Here is a 17,480-nt window from a genome sequence, read left to right as displayed (position 1 = left end):
GATCGGCTCCCAACTCTGAAAGTCTTTCCTTTCTGCATGCCCAGAAGTGGAGGGGTTGGGAGCTGGATGAGATTTCTTGCCTAGCTCTATAGTTTGTACTTACTTTTTTAAGAAACGGATGTCTTCATCCAGGAGATTTTTACCTCAAAGCCATAGGCTGCTATAGAAGATCCTTATCTCCTGAGACGTCTAAGAAAAGCCCACAGAGAAACACTAGGACTCATATTTGTCTGAAGCACCACAGTCTACAGAGCCCCTTCACTTGTATTATTTCACCACCACTCTTTAGTGTGGCTTTTGTAACTACTCCTATTTTGCAGATTAGGAAGTTAAGAATCAGAGCAATCAACTACTTCCGGGTTCCACAGCTGGTAAAAAACACATCGGGACTTCCACCTGGGTCTTCTAACCCCAAATCTTGTGCTGCCTGGGTTTATTCCCAGATACACTTGCATAGAAGTGACTCAATGCAGACATAAAAACGTGTTTAAAGAACTTAGAAATATGGTTATGTTAACAAAAACATGCCTGTGCGACAGAGACCTTTACTGAACTAGAAAGATTTGGCCGGGCATGGGGGCTCATGCCTGTAATCCCAACACTTTGGGAAGCTGAGGCAGATGGATTGCTTGAGCCCAGGAGTTCAAGACCAGCCTGGGCAACATGGCGAACCCTTTGTCTACTAAAAATACAGAAAATTAGCAGGCGTGGTGGCACATGCCTGAGGTCCCAGCTACTCAGGAGGCTGAGGTGGGAGGAACGCTTGAGCCCTGTAGGTCGAGGCTGCAGTGAGCTGAGATTGCACCACTGCCCTCCAACTTGGGCAACAGAGTGAGACCCTCTCTCTCAAAAAAACGAAAAGAAAAGAAAAGAAAGATTTCTGGGTCTCCAACCATAGGTTAGCATCTGCCCATGGGAATCTGAGCCAAATCTGAGAGTGCCAAGCTGACTACCACAGCCACTGACCCTCTCTCCCTGGGTGGCTGGCTAGGATTCCCAGAGGATGGGACCCTGCCGCCATCACCCCTTTTCCCCTGCTATCTGATGGCTTCCTGTCTGTGCACTCTTGGCTTTCAGGAGAAGAGAAGCAGCTTCTCACAAAGAAACAGACTCTCCTACCCCCAGGGCTGGCAGGGCAGAGAGAGCTGATGAAATTGGCTTGGGTGGAGTTCCCGCGGTTACAGATAAGACCTTGGGGACAGGTAGTCCTCAGTCCCCAAACGCTTACGCAGCGTGTACCGTAGCTGTTAGGGGAGATGTCTAGGTGGGAAGATGTCTAGGTGGGAAGATGTCTAGGTGGGGGTCTCCTTTCCACGCTTCCTTCCGGATGTCAGAACGGTCCCTGGAACACTGCGGTTCCCGCCTGGTCCACGGGGTGGCGCGCGGGTCACACAGCTGGGCTCCTTGGGCTAGAGAGGAAACGCCAAGTCAGGAGACGCCGACTCCCGGCGGTTCCTCACCACCGATGCTCAGCTTTTCGCAATTCCTAACCGCCTCCACCTCTGCCGCGACAGGTTGGCGTGGTGGTGACGTTCCTGGTGCTGCTTATTTTCTCCTACAACGTCGTCTTCCTGTTCGTGGGGACGGCAAGCCTGGGCCTGTTTCTCAGCAGCACCTTCCCCAGCATGCTGGCCTACACCGAGGACTCGCTGCAGTACAAAGGTGAGGGTCGGGCCCGAGCCAGGAGGCGCGCTCTAGCTGGGCGCCGCCGCCTCGGTCTGCCCTGTCTCTCTGTGCTCTTTTTTTTTTTTTTTTTTTAATTTTATTATTATACTTTAAGTTTTAGGGTACATGTGCACAACGTGCAGGTTTGTTACATATGTATACATGTGCCATGTTGGTGTGCTGCACCCATCAACTCGTCATTTAGCATTAAGTATATCTCGTAATGCTATCCCTCCCCCCTCCCCCCACCCCACAACAGTCCCCGGTGTGTGATGTTCCCCTGTGCTCTTCTAGGCCAGCACCATCTCCCAGTGAGAATGCTGCCCTAGCTCCCTGGAGAAATGAACGCCCCCCTCCTGACTTCGGCGGGAGCAGGCCCACAGCGGGGGTGGTTCTGACCCGCAGGGCTCCCTCCATTCAGAATGATCCCCGTAATGATGGGACTGCAGGCCACAGAGAAGCAGTTAAGCTTTTTTCCATCTGCTTTGTCCCCATCGTAACGTCTGCTGACCTGCAGCTGACATTTTGTGCGATATGCATGTGCTGGAAATGCCAAGTTCAAAGAAAAGCAAAGATGCACAGGAGAAGTTATGGCATAGGAAAAGCATTTTGTAACCTAATTTTCAGTAACAGTACGTGCCTGCCTTGTGGCTGTGGTGGATGTTGTTAGAAACGTGGAGGATTAGAACACTGATCTGGTTTCAGGAGTCACACAGCCTCTTTGATGTCAGAAATCTCTTAATTCTCTCGACTAATCTCCCTCCCCTTTCCCTAGCCTCCCAAGTGCCTATAGCAAAGATCTCTTTTTTAATGAGTTAATTTAAAATAATTATGTTTTGAACATCACCAGAGACGCACTAGAGGCTGGAAAACCAGCATTAAGATGAGCGATTTCGGGCCGGGTGGGGTGGCTCACGCCTGTAATCCCAGCACTTTGGGAGGCCAAGGCAGGCGGATCACGAGGTCAGGAGATCGAGACCATCCTGGCTAACACGGTGAAAACCCGTCTCTACTAAAAATACAAAAAAATTAGCCAGGCATGGTGGCGGGTGCCTGTAGTCCCAGCTACTCGGGAGGCTGAGGCAGGAGAATGGCGTGAACCTGGGAGGCGGAGCTTGCAGTGAGCCGAGATTGTGCCACTGCACTCCAGCCTGGGCGACAGAGCGAGACTCTGTCTCAGAAAAAAAAAAAAAAAAAAAAAAAAGAGGGGCGATTTCTTTAGAGAAGAGTGGGGGAAGTTGGTGTACAGGGAGAGTCAGGGCAGTTAGAGCTGCACTCAGCAGTTATCCACAGCCTGGATCCTTGAAATCGAAGGATAAGCCCTAGACAATTTTAGCACATAACATCACCATCAGTCGTTAGGAATAAAATCTTTTCTATGATAAACCTGCACACTTTTTGTTTTGTTTTCAAAACAGAATTTTTTTTATTATATAAGTCGTATGTGCTCACTGCAAAAACCTCAAACAATAGAAGCACAGTTTAAAGCAGTAAGTGAAAGTAGCTGAAAATAACCCTCTTAGCAGTTCATTTCCTCCCAGATCCCTTCTGAGCTTGTGAGACCATTCTCTGCGCTGTTTAATATTTGCAGTTTAGAAGACAATTCCTGTGAGAGAATGGATTAGAGAATCAAGTGTATCTGAGTTTCTTTGGCTTCTGGCTCCTCTGAGTGGGGGTACTACACATCATCTGAGAAACACCCCCAAATCAGGGCACACCTGGTATAAATTCCATTGAATCATGACTCTGAAGAGATCCTGGCCATGGTGAAAACTGAGGGCAGAAAATGCATCAGCTAGTCATCATCCAGGCAGCCCATCACTCACCCATCTTTCTGCTACTCAGGACATCATGCTGGGTCCCACGGGACATGGCCAGGGAAACACAGCCTCTCCCTGCAGCTTGTCCTAACAACAGGACAGCCACGCACCCAGCTCCCACGGGCGAGGGCCCAGGAGCCCTCAGACTCCTCCCTCACCCATCAGTCTCCAAGCCTCAAGGGAATCAGTGAAGTAATGAAATAAGGTAGCCATCACATGTCACACAGTACAACTCAAGAGTTTTAAGTGATCAACAAATGTTAGAGTTTAATAATAATAAGTGAGGCCGGGTGCAGTGGCTCATGCCTGTAATCCCAGCACTTTGGGAGGCTGAGGCAGGTGGATCACTTGAAGTCAGGAATTTGGGACCAGCCTGGCTAACACGGTGAAACCCCATCTCTACTAAAAATACAAAAATTAGCTAGGCGTGGTGGCGGGCGCCTGTAATCCCAGCTACTTGGGAGGCTGAGGCAGGAGAATCACTTGAACCCAAGAGGCGGAGGTTGCAGTGAGCTGAGATTGCACTCCAGCCTGGGTGACAGAGCAAGACTCTGTCTCAAAAAAAAAAAAAAAAGAAGTGATATTGATTGATTCTGCCTGCAAATGATCACTCAAATCCATCCTCTTCATTTCTTACTGTCCCTGCCTGATTTAATGTCTTTATCTTCATTGACCTGCTTGGACTAGTTAATGGTACCCAGGTTTTTCCAAGTTCTAATCACCTCCATCCCTTCTTTGATGGGTCTTGGCTTGTCTCCTTGTCTTCAGTCTTGCCTCCATCTAACCCAGCTGGCTGAACATTAAAATCACCTGGAGCTCTGGTACCAAAACCCAGTGACTGGGCCTTACCTCTGAGTCTGATGCAACTGGTCCAGAACTGCTGGGTGATTCTAATGTGCAGCTAGAGGTGAGGACCATGTACTAAGCCACCCTCCACATGGTAAAACAGGGCTGTGCTTACTTCAGCAGCACATGTACTAAAATTGGACCAACACAGAGATGATGAGCATGGCCCCTGTTCAAGGATGACATGCAAATGTGTGAAGTGTTCCCCAGAAAAAAACAGAAAACAGAGCTGATCACAACCTCCAGATCTACCTATGGAGCATCTTTCTCTCCAGACTTCTCTCTCCTTGCTTCCCCTCCAAACCTGCATCCTAGCCACCAATTACATGCTTTTCCCTGATGGCACAAACACTGTTCTGTACCTCCCTACTTTGGCACGTGGTGAACCCTCTGCCTGGAAAGTCCTCCCTGCTCCATCTCGCCCCTTTATCTTCCTGCTCTTCCTTCCAGACCCAACTCCAGGAAGCGTCCCCCTCCAGGAAGCTCCTCTGATCCCCACTGGAAAGGTGTGCCTCCCCTTTGTGTCCTTTGACGTTGCCCCCGTCTCTCATGTTTGACCCATCTCAAGACTTTTGTACCTATGTTATCTGCTTCTTCTCCTAGACAACATGACCCTACCAAGGGACAAGGGTAAGAGCATGGGCTGTGCAGGCAATAGCACACCTGGCAGTCCTGCCTCCAGAGTTACTGGCTTTATGACCTTGTGCAGTTTCACTTCCTTCCCCTCTCTGAGCCTCAATTTTCTCATCTGTAAAATGAGGATGCAAATACCTGCCTTTTAGGATTGTTTTGTGCATCAGAAAAAATGTAAAGCTTTTGACTTAGCATCAAAGCTGGCTCACATGCACTCAATGTCTTGTTAAATGTTAGTATTCACCTGATCATCCTCAGTGGTTAGCATAGAACCCAGTGGTCCTCAGTTTTTTAAACAAATGAGTGGAACGGACAGATGGGTGCTACTGGAATTCAGGGAAGGGAGTGAGGGGGCAGTGTTGATTTAAATAAAAGTAGCTTCATAGAGGGGATGGGATGTGAGCTGGCCCAGAATCTAGAAAAGCAGAGAGGAAAATGGAAAGGCCTTCCTGGACAGGGTGGGGCAGTGAACAGAATGAGAGCAAAGGCACAGAGACAAGTCTGAACATAAGCGAGACTGAACGAGCTAGAAGGAATGTGAAGTCCAGAGTAGACAATGATGACAACCATTTTATTAAAAAAAAATAGTGTCTACTATGTGTTAGCTGCTGTGCTACTAACAGGCACTGGTTTTTGCCAGTGATCTATATGACAAGGCATGGCCATCCTCTCCTGGGCTTCCAGCCTAGTGGGGAGGGCTAGCTGGTCAACAGACAGTGTGGTGAGAGCAGGTACAGGGTGATATCACAGCACAGAGAAGCAACCCATCCAGGCATGGGGACCAGGGAGGAACATTACTGATGGAAGTCTAAACTAGGACCTAAAAGATGAATGGGAACCAGCTGGCCAACATGGTGGAACCCCATGTCTACTAAAAATACAAAAATTAGCCGGGTGTGGTGGTGCATGCCTATAATCCCAGCTTCTTGGGAGGCTAAGGCACTGTACTCCAGCCTGGGTGACAGAGCAAGACTGTCTCAAAAAAAAAAAAAAGATGAATGATAATTTACCAGAAAAGAGGAGGAGGAGGAATGTTCAGTGGGGAGTGAAGGTGTGTGTTGGAGCCTGGAGGTGAGAGTATGGAGGGTGGAGGGGGAGAGAAAAGCCTGAGCCGTTAGCAGGGGCAGAGTCTAAAGGGCCCTGCAAACCACTTGAAAGTCCTTGGCCTTCATCCTGAAGGCAGTGCTGAAGGGCCTGCGCAGAGAGTTGGGCTGGTTTTGAGTTTACTGTGTGCCAGTCCTATGCCGGGCTCTTGGCATGTCTTACATCAGAGTTACCCACACGGTAACTCTGTGAAGGAGGTGTGATGCTTATCTTACAGAGAAGGAAACCAAGGCCTAGAGAAGTTAGAGAACTTGTCTAAGGTCACATGGCTAGTAGGTGACAACCTGGGCTTGGAACCCAAGTCTGACTCTGAAGCTTGGGCTCTGAAGGTCTGCGCCACACTGCCAGACTATCAGGGCATGTGGCTGGTCAGTGCAATGCCAGGACAGCGAAGACACTAGTCTTCCTGCACCAGAGGGCTAGCTTCAGGATATCAGGAAATCTTTCTGGAGAGGTAGGTAGCAGTCAGAATGGGAATGTCGCTGAATGCCAGGGCTAAGCAAGGTGGGATTTACCCTGAGATAGTGATGAGCAATTGAAGGTTTCAGAACAAGGAAAGGACAAAATGACAGACCTAGACATTCCCAAAGCAAAGTTACAAGCTCATGTCTGAGAAATCCAAAGCAGTCCTTTCCGCCATGCCAGGTTGTTTCCCAGAAGCAACCTAGGTTTTTTGTTGTTTTTTTTTGTTTTGTTTTTTGACAGGGTCTCACTCTGTCACCCAGGCTGGAGTGCAGTGGTGCAATCATGGCTCACTGCAGCCTCCAACTCATGGGCTCAAGGGATCCTCCTACCTTAGCCTCCCAAGTAGCTGGGACTACAGGTGCACACCACCATGCCCAGTTAATTTTTTTAAATTTTACTTTTTGTAGAGACCAAGTCTTGTGATATTGCCCAGACTGGTCTTGAACTCCTGGCCTCAAGAGATCCTCCCACTTCTGACTCCTAAAGTACTGGGATGTGCCTTCCAAAATGCATATGCCACTGTGCCTGGCCAGCAACCTGGACTGTAATGCTGACTTCTGTCTCCTTAACTTGCTTTTACCAAACCAAACCTTCTCTTTTTGTTAGGCTGTGCAACCACAGTGCTGGTGACAGGGGCAGGAGTTGGCGAGATGGTGCTGCAGATGCTGGTTGGTTCGGTATGTGGGGACCTGTAAGGGAGAGGGGAGCATTTGGGGAGCACTCCTCTGACAGGTGAGAAGGTGCAGATAGCCACCTTCTGAACTCAAACTGTCCCTTTCCTGAGTCTCCAGCAAAGCCAGCAGGGCCCCCTGTGCCGTTGTTACCTGTTTCCGTTTCCAAGCCAGCCCTGAGAGCTGAGCCTCCATATGTGGGATCTGGAGATGTGAACGGATGCATGGAAAAGTCCAAAGCAAACACAAGCCATGTCTGGGAGCAGGGCCAGAGGGGGCCCGTGGGAATGCTGTTTAGCTCTCAGAGCCTGAGATGGGTTGGAACTGCAGTCAGAGTTCTTTTTCCATCCCTTCGGAACCCACCACTCCCTACCCCACCTCTCACAGCCTCTGGCCGCCCTGCAGAGGGCCCAGCTTCCTGCTCAACTCCTGCCCTGACCGAGAGGGCCAACTCTTCCAGTTCTATTCAAATCTACCCATGTTTCATTTATTCACCAGGAAAAAAAAATAAAACCTAACATCTACTTTTTATTGAATACTATAATGTAGACATTATTCCCCTTTTTACAACAGAGGATACGGAAACTCAGATGAATTTGGCAACTTGCCCTAGGTCAGTCACACTTCTAGAAGCTGACAGAGAGGACCTCACATCTAGATCTTTCAGCCTCCAAAATCTCCCTCATTGTGACTCCATTCTCCTTTCCTCCTCTTTTGCCCTGCTGGAGGGAGGGGAAGAGCTGCATCTCACCATACCCTCCTCATTGAAATGATGTGACATCTGGGACTTGCTTTAGTGTAACCTAGTGCAGAAAAGAAGTGCAAGGCCACCAATGAAACCGGTGCTGACTGCTAAAGTGGAGTGATGGGTTCATTGGAGCTCCATATACTACTTTAACATGTTTTAAATTCTCATAATAAAAGATTAAAACAATATATCCTTTGCAAAGTTCTGGTTAGGGCTTATGGGTATAGAAACACCTAGTATGACTGGAGTTTCAGTGATGATAGAGATTGTCAGAAGGTTCCAGAACACAGAGCTGCAAGGGACTGCAGGGGGTCACCAGGTCCAGTCCTGCCTTAGAGCAGGGCTTCTGCCTTCTCCAGACACATCAACTTGAAACAAGGCCAAGGCCTCCCTCCTCCCCGTGATTCCATCTCTTGGTGTGACGGGCCTCAACTTAGTTGAAAAACCAGCCAAGGATGGAGAAGGCTGCTTCCTCTGAAACACCTTCCACGTGAAGTTTTAATGGTCTGTCTCTCTGTGTTTTCCCCTTTGGCAGATATTCCAGGCTCAGGGCAGCTATAGTTTCCTGGTCTGTGGCGTGATCTTTGGTTGTCTGGCTTTTACCTTCTATATCTTGCTCCTGTTTTTCCACAGGATGCACCCTGGACTCCCATCAGGTAAGGAAAGAATCTGTTTCTACACAAGAGGAGGAAAACAGAGCCGGGGTCGGGGGGGCGGGGGAGCGGGGGAGCGGGAGATGCTATGGATCTTAACGTGCCAGAAACGCTGCTCTGTTCCAAGAAAAATGCAAGGAAATGTTTATTTTTCTACAGCTTCCTTTTCCTCTCTTCCTACTTTCCATACGATTGCCTGCGCTGGACTCTTAAGATAGGCGAGAGCTGGGTCGGCTGACTCATGGTTTGTCCATTAGCAGAGGGGCATGGATTGTGAACTTGGCTTCCTGCATCCCACCATGCCATGGAACCATGAGCCAACAATCTCTTTCCAGCCTGCTCAGGGAACTGAAAGGCAGAGCCCGACTCCTTGGCTGGAACTCAGCCCAATGGCCTAATTGGCCATCTCTTTGCAGTTCAGGATTTTGATTCTAGTCCAAATCTTTTTTTCAAAAAGAAGTCCTTCAGGCCAAGTAGCAAAGAAAGGCTCCTTCAGGGCAGAGACACCTCCTAAGAATAGTCTCCCTTCTAGAGACCCCAGGCAGGGGGAGTCCCAAAGCTATTTTCATAACCCTGAGTCCTTACCTGCCCTTTTGCCCACTGCTTTCAAAGTGCCCAGGGACTGCATCGGCTGTGTGCAAAGCCAGTTCTTAAGAGAAGGTGTCCAGGCGGAGACTTTGTCCTCTCTATAAAAAGCAAAATCATCACAAAAAGACTAATGGAACAGGCATTCACCATCCACTGTCAGTGGGTGAACATATCTACGCTCTAAACGCTCAGTACAAAGGCCCAGAAGGAAAGGTGGCCCCCAAAACAGCACTAACTATAGCCTCACTTCTGAGACAGCAGTACTGGTTGCACACAGTGCAGAGTTTCATTTAAGACATACATTCAATTAATATTTGCTGAATATTAAATGAATAACACTTAATGGGCTCCTTATTCATGGGAGACAGACACATTCCTCAAGCCCTAGACAGTAGTCTCAGGAAACTGCCTCCACCAACTGTTCGCCAGAACTAGGGGGTCTGACTTTTCACTTTGCTCCCTCTAGAGCTACAGAATGGCAGAGAAACAAACAGCCTGGGTAAGCTCTCAGAATGAATCATCGCTGCAACTCACCAGAGCTGCTGAAACATGCTACCTGTTTGTTTTGTTTTTCTTTTGTAGTTCCTACCCAAGACAGATCAATTGGAATGGAAAACTCTGAGAGCTACCAGAGGTAAAACTGGGTGAAGGAGGCAAGAGGAGACTTTCAGCCTCTTGATCACCAGCACGACCATACTGTTTCAGAAAGCTGGGTGGTGGTGGAGGCGCTCTCTCAATGACTATTCAAGTCTTCTCCACTAAAACTTGGTTGGGTAGAGGAAATTAAATTGAGTCCTGGTACCTGGTCAAAATCATTAGAAGTTTACCTGGCTTCTCGTCATCTTCTTCCCTGGTTTGGACTGTTGGTAAGAGCTGTCCAGATACCCAGATGGGAAGGAAGGAGACAGCCACGCGCTTCACTCCATTTGTCACCTCATGCATGGACCATACTCTGGGTTTGAGATCATTCTTCATTGAAGTTTGTAAAAATAGGTTGAAATTGTAAAGCTCCATGATCATTGCTATATGTAGATATATTTCAATTTAAGCAAAACAAGCTGCAAGTTATTCCCTGGCATGCTCAAAGGATTTTTGTGCTTTTCACTTAATAGTCCAAAGTCCCTTAAATTCCTGCTGCAGACATTAATAGCTTATCTATATTCTCAAACACCAAAAGGAAAAGTTGAATCTTGCCCTCTTTGGTATACTAATGTAGTGGTATGCTAAGCTAGCTCATACCAACTTAGAAAAGCTGATTGTAAAATTTTCATTTTGACAGCTGGTTATTAAATGCAGCCTTTATTAAAAATCAAATCATACAAACTTATAATTAAATCAATTACATTTAAAACAAAGGTAATAAATATTCAAAGCATATCACTTCCTAATTTTATCTTGATGCTCTTGAGGTAATTTACGTCCATGGTACCTGTGTGGTGGAATTACTATATATGATGGTGTGCTACTGTGCACCTTGTCTCAACCCCACTCTTGGTGATAGCATGTTGGTAGCTTGAAATCAGCCAGGTGGGAGTATTACCATGGACACTGGCAAAAGCTACAGATCCCAGAGAGCCAGTGGTTAAACATTTACCAGCATACCACTGCTAGTAATCAAGGCTAACTGGTCCAGAAATCACCCGGGAGAATGAAATGGATGTTCCATTTTTCTCTACTGACATTGACTAGCATATAAAAGGTATAGAAACAGCACTAAGACTTTCTGAAAATACCTAATGAAAATTTTACATCTTGTTTTTATTTTTGTTTTTGAGACGGAGTCTCACTCTGTTGCCAGGCTGGAATGCAGTGGCGTGATCTCGGCTCACTGCAACCTCCGCCTCCCAGTTTCAAGCAATTCTCTTGCCTCAGCCTCCCGAGTAGCTGGGACTACAAGCACATGCCATCACGCACAACTAATTTTTTGTTATTTTTAGTAGAGACGGGATTTCACCGTGTTAGCCAGGATGGTCTCGATCTCCTGACCTCATGTTCTGCCCGCCTCGGCCTCCCAAAGTGCTGGGATTACAGGCGTGAGCCACTGCACCCAGCCAAAAATTTTACATCTTTTATAGAGGGAAAAAAACTCTTTATACCATGGCAAGGCCTTTTCTTTCACAAAAAGCTGAGCCTACTGAACAATTCAAGCTGTGCAGTAGTAGACTGAAAGCAGGATTTGTTGAGGAGTTAGACAGCTCCTGTCCAGAGCAAATCCTGTAGTGATACAAGGAGAATGTAAACTTGCCAGCTTAGACAGGGATCAGTCCTGAGACTGCTGGCAGCAGCAAATGGCTATCAGAGTAACTGTATAATGGTTTTGCCTGCACTTTCTCTATGTATATACAAATGTACATGTATAAATATAAAAATTAAGTGATCATGGTTCTCGGTAACCTGTCCTAAGTGCTGTGATTCACACGCCTGACACTAAAAGGTCTTCCTGGTCCAGTCAGCCAGCTGTGACCACCAGCAGCACAGCTGAGTGCTGAGAACCTGGCTGGAAAGAGAAACGGCTCAAGCGCTGGCTCACCTTCTAGTTGTGTGGCCCTGGGCAGGTTACTGAGGCTCTTCCAACCTCACTTTTCACATGTAAAATGGCATTTTTTTTTTTTTTTTTCTTTTTGAGACGGAGTCTTGCTCTGTCGCCCAGGCTGGAGTGCAGTGCGCGATCTCGGCTCACTGCAAGCTCCGCCTCCCGGGTTCACGCCATTCTCCTGCCTCAGCCTCCCGAGTAGCTGGGACTACAGGCACCCACCACCACGCCCGACTAATTTTTTTGTATTTTTAGTAGAGACGAGGTTTCACCAGATTAGCCAGGATGGTCTCGATCTCCTGACATCATGATCCGCCCGCCTCGACCTCCCAAAGTGCTGGGATTACAGGCTTGAGCCACCACGCCTGGCCATAAAATGGCATTTCTAAAAGTACCTACCCTACCTCAAAGGAATTCTGAAAAAATTAAGTGAATTTGTATAAAGCACTCACAATATGCCTGACACAGAAACTGCTTAGTAAATGTTAGTAATTTTTAAAACCTCCTCATAAGCAGCTTAGAAATTATTCATGTTTGGTACATATTTATTGCAAGTCAAGCAGATCCAACTTTTTTGAAAGCTGGTGGTCTAGGAGTATAGTTTTAATTATGTTTGTAAATACTCAAAAGTATTAGATGCCGGTCTAATTTAAATGCAGTCTGACTGCAGCGAGTAACTGACCTGGGCAATGAAAAAGCAGTTGTATTTTTCTTGTGGTTTTTCAAGAAAATATCCTTTTTATACAGATTTAGAAAGAAGAATCAATGGCTATATCGAAGTTGATTGTGACTAATTTGTTAATACAGAAAACAACATTAACACAAATCTAAGAGTACCTTTCCTAAAATAAAATATTTAAACTTATTAAGTGTGTTATCCATTATGAAGAACAATTGATCCTCTTGTATAACCTCAGAAACAAATGGCCTGATGTTCCCCAGAGGCAGGTCTCTCTCATACTATAAGTTAATATGGCTTATATTTTAGAAGAAAGAAAACTGTCTCACAAGGGAAACTGAATTTTTTTAAAAAAGAAAAATAAATAAATAAATAAACTCTCATAGCAGGGCTAAGTGCCACTATTCCCTATTACATAAAATCAGAATAAGGAAAAGGCAGGTCGATTCTTACACCACACGCTTCTCAGTTACACAAGTAGGACTTTCTTCCTCATTTTCCTTTCAGGAATTTGGACATTTCAGAATCCTGTGGAATCACCCTGTTCCCAGATTTTTCTCTGCTACTTGTATATGGAAATCTAACCCATCAGGCACATCGGGTTCACTAAAAGAAGACACAGTGACATAGAGTTCTTTTAGAGTGAATTTCATTTATTCAGTCAAAAAGGATTTGTTAAGCACCTGCTGTGTTCAAGGCACTAATCTAGGTACAGACATACAGTGGTGACTGAGACAGAAGTCCCTGCCTCACAGGGATTATACCGCAGGTGAAGACATGCAGACAGAAAACAAATACTACACGTAACATGCCACAGGGTGGGGGTAATGTAGCACCATAAAGAAACATACAGGGAATATGGAATGGGAATAGGGAATGTCAAGAGATGCCCTGGGGCCAGGCACAGTGGCTCATGCCTGTAATCTCAACACTTTGGGAGGCTGAGGCAGGCAGATCACCTGAGATCAGGAGTTCGAGACCAGCCTGGCCAACATGGCAAAACCCTGTCTCTACTAAAAATACAAAATTTAGCTGGGCGTGGTGGTGCACACCTGTAATCTGTAATCCCAGCTACTGGGGAGGCTGAGGTGGGAGAATTGCTTGAACCCGGGAGGTGGAGGTTACAGTAAGCTGAGATCGTGCCATTGCACTCCAGCCTGGGTGACAGGGTGAGGCTCTGTCTCAAAAAAAAAAAAAAAAGATGCTCTGGAAGGCCTTTCTAAGGAGGTCCTATTTGTGTAGAAAACTAAATGATACGTGGGATCAAGCTATCCAAGTACGTGAAAACATCCTATCAGGCAGGGGGCACAGCAAGTACAAGAGCCTTAGGCTGGAATATGCTTATGGTATTGGAGGAACAGCAAGTAGGCTGGTGTGTGGCTCAACTGCAGTGAGGAAGAGTCACACGGAACAAGTGGGAGTGGTTGCTAGAGGCCGGATCATACAAGCCATGGTATGTGTAGAGGTTTTTTTGAGTGATGTAAGACGACTGGGAGAGTTGTGAGCAGGCAAGCAACACGATCTGATTTACATATCTAAAGTATCACTGGTTACTATGGAAAAGAGACTGTGGGGCAAGCATGGAATTGGGAAGACCACCTGGGTACCACTGCAATAGACTGAAGAAATAATGGTGGCTTGGAAATGTAGATTGCAACGGAAGTGGTGAAAGTGATTGGATTCAAGCAATATTTTGAAGGTGAAACTGACAGAATTTGCTGATGGATTGGGTGTAAGGTGAGAAAGGTAAGAATCAAGGATGGGCCGGGAATGGTGGCTCACTCCTGTAATCCCAGCACTTTGGGAGGCCAAGGCAGATGGATCACCTGAGGTCAGGAGTTCGAGACCAGACTGGCTAACATGGCAAAACCCTGTCTCTACTAAAAATACAAAAATTAGCTGGGTGTGGTGGCAGGTGCCTGTAATCCCAACTACTCGGGAGGCTGAGGCAGGAGAATCGGTTGAACCTGGGAGGCAGAGGTTGCAGTGAAGTGAGATCATGCCATTGCACACCAGCCTGGGTGACAAGAGTGAAACTCCGTCTCAAAACAAACAAACAAAAAAAGAATCAAGGATGACCTGAAGGAATCTGACCTAAGTAACTGGGTACATGATGAAGCCATTTAACTCTGGAAGGCCGTGGGGAGACATTCAGAGTTCTGTTTTGGACATGATCATCTTATAATGCAATCTTGGATGTCAAGAAGGCTGTTAGATATAGAAGTCTAGAGTTTGAAAGAGAAGTCAAGGCTGAAGATACAAATTTTGTGGTCACATAAAGTATTTAAAGTCATGGGACTAAAATGACACAAGCTAGGGAGTGAATGTAGAGATGGACAGATTGAGCCCTGGGATTCTTCAACATCTAGAGTTTTAGAAAAAGAACAAGTCCCAGCAGAGCACATGAGAGAAGCCAGAGAAACAGAAAGTTCAGGAGAAAATGTGGTTTCCTGGAGGGCACATGAAGCATATCTCAAGAAGGAGTTAAGTAATCAGTGCTGCCAAGAGGTCCAATGAACACCGAATGTCAACCACCAGATCTGGCAACATGTAAGGCAGTATGACCTTGACCAAAGAAGGTAGTTTTGGTTAATTATGGTGACATATTCAAAACATACGGTGGTGGCTCATGCCTGTAATCTCACTGCTTTGGGAGGCCAAGGTGGGAGGATCATTTGAGCCCTGAAGTTTGAGGCTGCAGTGAGCCACAACTGTGCCACTGCACTTCAGCCTGGGTGACAGCAAGGCTGACCCCAAAACAAAACAAAAAACATGGGAACCATCCAATGGACTTCTTAACACCAATGCTTGTCGGTTGACTGGCACAGCTGTTTTGAGTTTGCTTTTTTTTTGAGACGGAGTTTCACTCTCATTGCCCAGACTGGAGTGCAATGGCGTGATCTTGGCTCACTGCAACCTCTGCCTCCCGGGTTCAAGCAATTCTCCTGTTTCAGCCTCCCTAGTAGCTGGGATTACAGGCACGCACCACCACGCCCAGCCAGTTTTGTATTTTTAGTAGAGACAGGATTTCACCTGTTGGTCAGGCTAGTCTCCAACTCCTGACCTCCGGTGATCTGCCTGTCTCGGCCTCCCAAAGTGCTGGGATTACAGGTGTGAGCCACTGCACCCAGCCCACTCCTGTTTCATTTAATAAAATGAAGTCACTTTCATAGACTCCCTGCAGTTACAGGGGGTTGGTCGTCCAGTTAGTACAGTGTTTTGTAGCGACAATCAATGTGAAATCATCTAACTGTTAATTATTATCTCCTACCTGATAATGCCAACCCTGGAAAATTACCCAATATTAGGGTATTAGTTTGTCATTAAATGCACCTATAAAACACAGAAAGTGCTTGCAAAACAGGTAGGCTTCTCAAAAGAAGTGTCAACAGTCAGAAAGGTTAGAAAACAGTGGTGACTTAAACAGGCTTTTTGTTTGTTTGAGACAGTCTCGCTTTACCGCCCAGGCTGGAGTGCAGTGGCATGATCTTGGCTCACTGCAAGCTCTACCTCCTGGGTTCACGCCATTCTCCTGCCTCAGCCTCCCAAGTAGCTGGGACTCCAGGCGCCCGCCACCACGCCCAGCTAATTTTTTGTATTTTTAGTAGAGATGGGGTTTCATCGTGTTAGCCAGGATGGTCTCCATCTCCTGATCTCGTGATCCACCTGCCTCAGCCTCCCAAAGTGCTGGGATTACAGGCATGAGCCACCGCGCCCAGCCTAAACAGGCTTTTTAACTGAAGGACTTGGCACTTTTTATGTTCTGAAATCCCTTTTGAATTTCCGTGAAGAACCTATTTCCCAAACTGATTTTGCCTCGTGGGACTACTGTCGCAGGTGATACTCTGAGAGCAGTGTGTTAGGAGCATGCAGTAGTCCTCGCTGTGCTCCACATGCTGACTGACCCACCAACCAAAGTGACATTTCACCCATTTCAGCAGGGTAGTGAACTGCCCCCTTTGTCCCAGAATAATCTGTCACTCTATCCTCCTGTGACTTTCATTTAGAGATACGAAACAGCTCTCTGCTGTCATTTTGCCACCTATAAACCCCACTTTTGGGCTGGGTGTGGTGGCTCACGCCTGTAATCCCAGCACTTTGCGAGGCCAAAGCGGGCGGACCACCTGAGGTCAGGAGTTCCAGACCAGCCTGACCAACATGGAGAAACCCTGTCTCTACTAAAAATACAAAATTAGCCGGGTGTGGTGGCGCATGCCTGTAATCCCAGCTACTCGGGAGGCTGAGGCAGGAGAATCGCTTGAACCCAGGAGGCAGAGGTTGCAGCAAGCCGAGGTTGCAGCAAGCCGAGATCGCGCCATTGCACTCCAGCCTGGGCAACAAGAGCAAAACTCTGTCTCAAAACAAAACAACCCACTTTCCCTTGTGTATATTATTTTGATCCAATTCTAAAAAAGCCTAATTTCATTTGCTAAGTGAAGTCTAAATTGCTTTTTACAAGGGCTAGATAAAAGCCTCTAATTTTTTTTTTTTTTTTTTTTTCTTGAGATAGGATCTTGCTCTGTCACCCATGATCACACCAGTGCAGTGGTGTGATCTCAGCTCACTGCAACCTCTGCCTCCCGGATTCAAGCGATTCTTCTGCTTCAGCCTCCCGAGTAGCTGGGACTACAGGCACACCCCACCACGTCCAGCTAATTTTGGGAGGATTTTTAGTAGAAACAGGGTTTCACCATGTTGGCCAGGCTGGTCTCAAACTCCTGACCTCAGATGATCCACCTGCCTTGGCTTCCCAAAGTGCTTGCATTACAGGTGTGAGCCACTGCACCCAGCTGATTAAATTTTTAAAAACCCTTTTTGAATGTAAATAAATTTTTCAAGTAAAACAAAAAGAGATTTCACATGGTGAATATTTTTTCTAGCCACTCAGTTCTCTCTTAATTCCTTTTATGTCAACAATCATTTTACAATCTCCCCTGTTCCCCACCTATCTCAATCTAGACTTTAAATATTTTAATGTAGATACGTATCAAATCGTTGAAGGCCAGATTTTAATGGTAACCATTGGGAAAACAACTCTTTCCTGACCCACAGTTAGCATGGATGAAAATGTAATA

The 17,480-nt window shown here is 46.6% G+C and overlaps 1 protein-coding gene and 1 non-coding gene across 3 annotated transcripts in view; both read left to right on the top strand.

Moving 5' to 3' along the window:
* MFSD4A (major facilitator superfamily domain containing 4A) overlaps nt 1-11,575 on the top strand; it is a 33,133-nt gene extending 21,558 nt beyond the window's left edge. For both annotated transcript variants that reach the window (XM_054491761.2, XM_054491768.2), the window contains exons 7-10: nt 1,515-1,662; nt 7,140-7,210; nt 8,488-8,608; nt 9,776-11,575. In XM_054491761.2, coding sequence (XP_054347736.1) covers nt 1,515-1,662; nt 7,140-7,210; nt 8,488-8,608; nt 9,776-9,831 — 396 coding nt within the window. In that variant the 3' untranslated portion in view covers nt 9,832-11,575. The remainder of the gene's footprint in view (nt 1-1,514; nt 1,663-7,139; nt 7,211-8,487; nt 8,609-9,775) is intronic.
* On the top strand, nt 4,439-4,545 carry LOC129023206 (U6 spliceosomal RNA). Its single transcript, XR_008496714.1, has one exon. It is a non-coding gene; the product is annotated as a U6 spliceosomal RNA (small nuclear RNA).
* Nucleotides 11,576-17,480: the final 5,905 nt, after the last annotated feature.

Source organism: Pongo pygmaeus, chromosome 1 (assembly GCF_028885625.2).
Source record: "Pongo pygmaeus isolate AG05252 chromosome 1, NHGRI_mPonPyg2-v2.0_pri, whole genome shotgun sequence".
Classification (NCBI taxonomy): domain Eukaryota; kingdom Metazoa; phylum Chordata; class Mammalia; order Primates; family Hominidae; genus Pongo; species Pongo pygmaeus.
The sequence above is the reverse complement of the archived record's forward strand: the minus strand, read 5'-3'. Positions and strand labels throughout refer to the sequence as shown.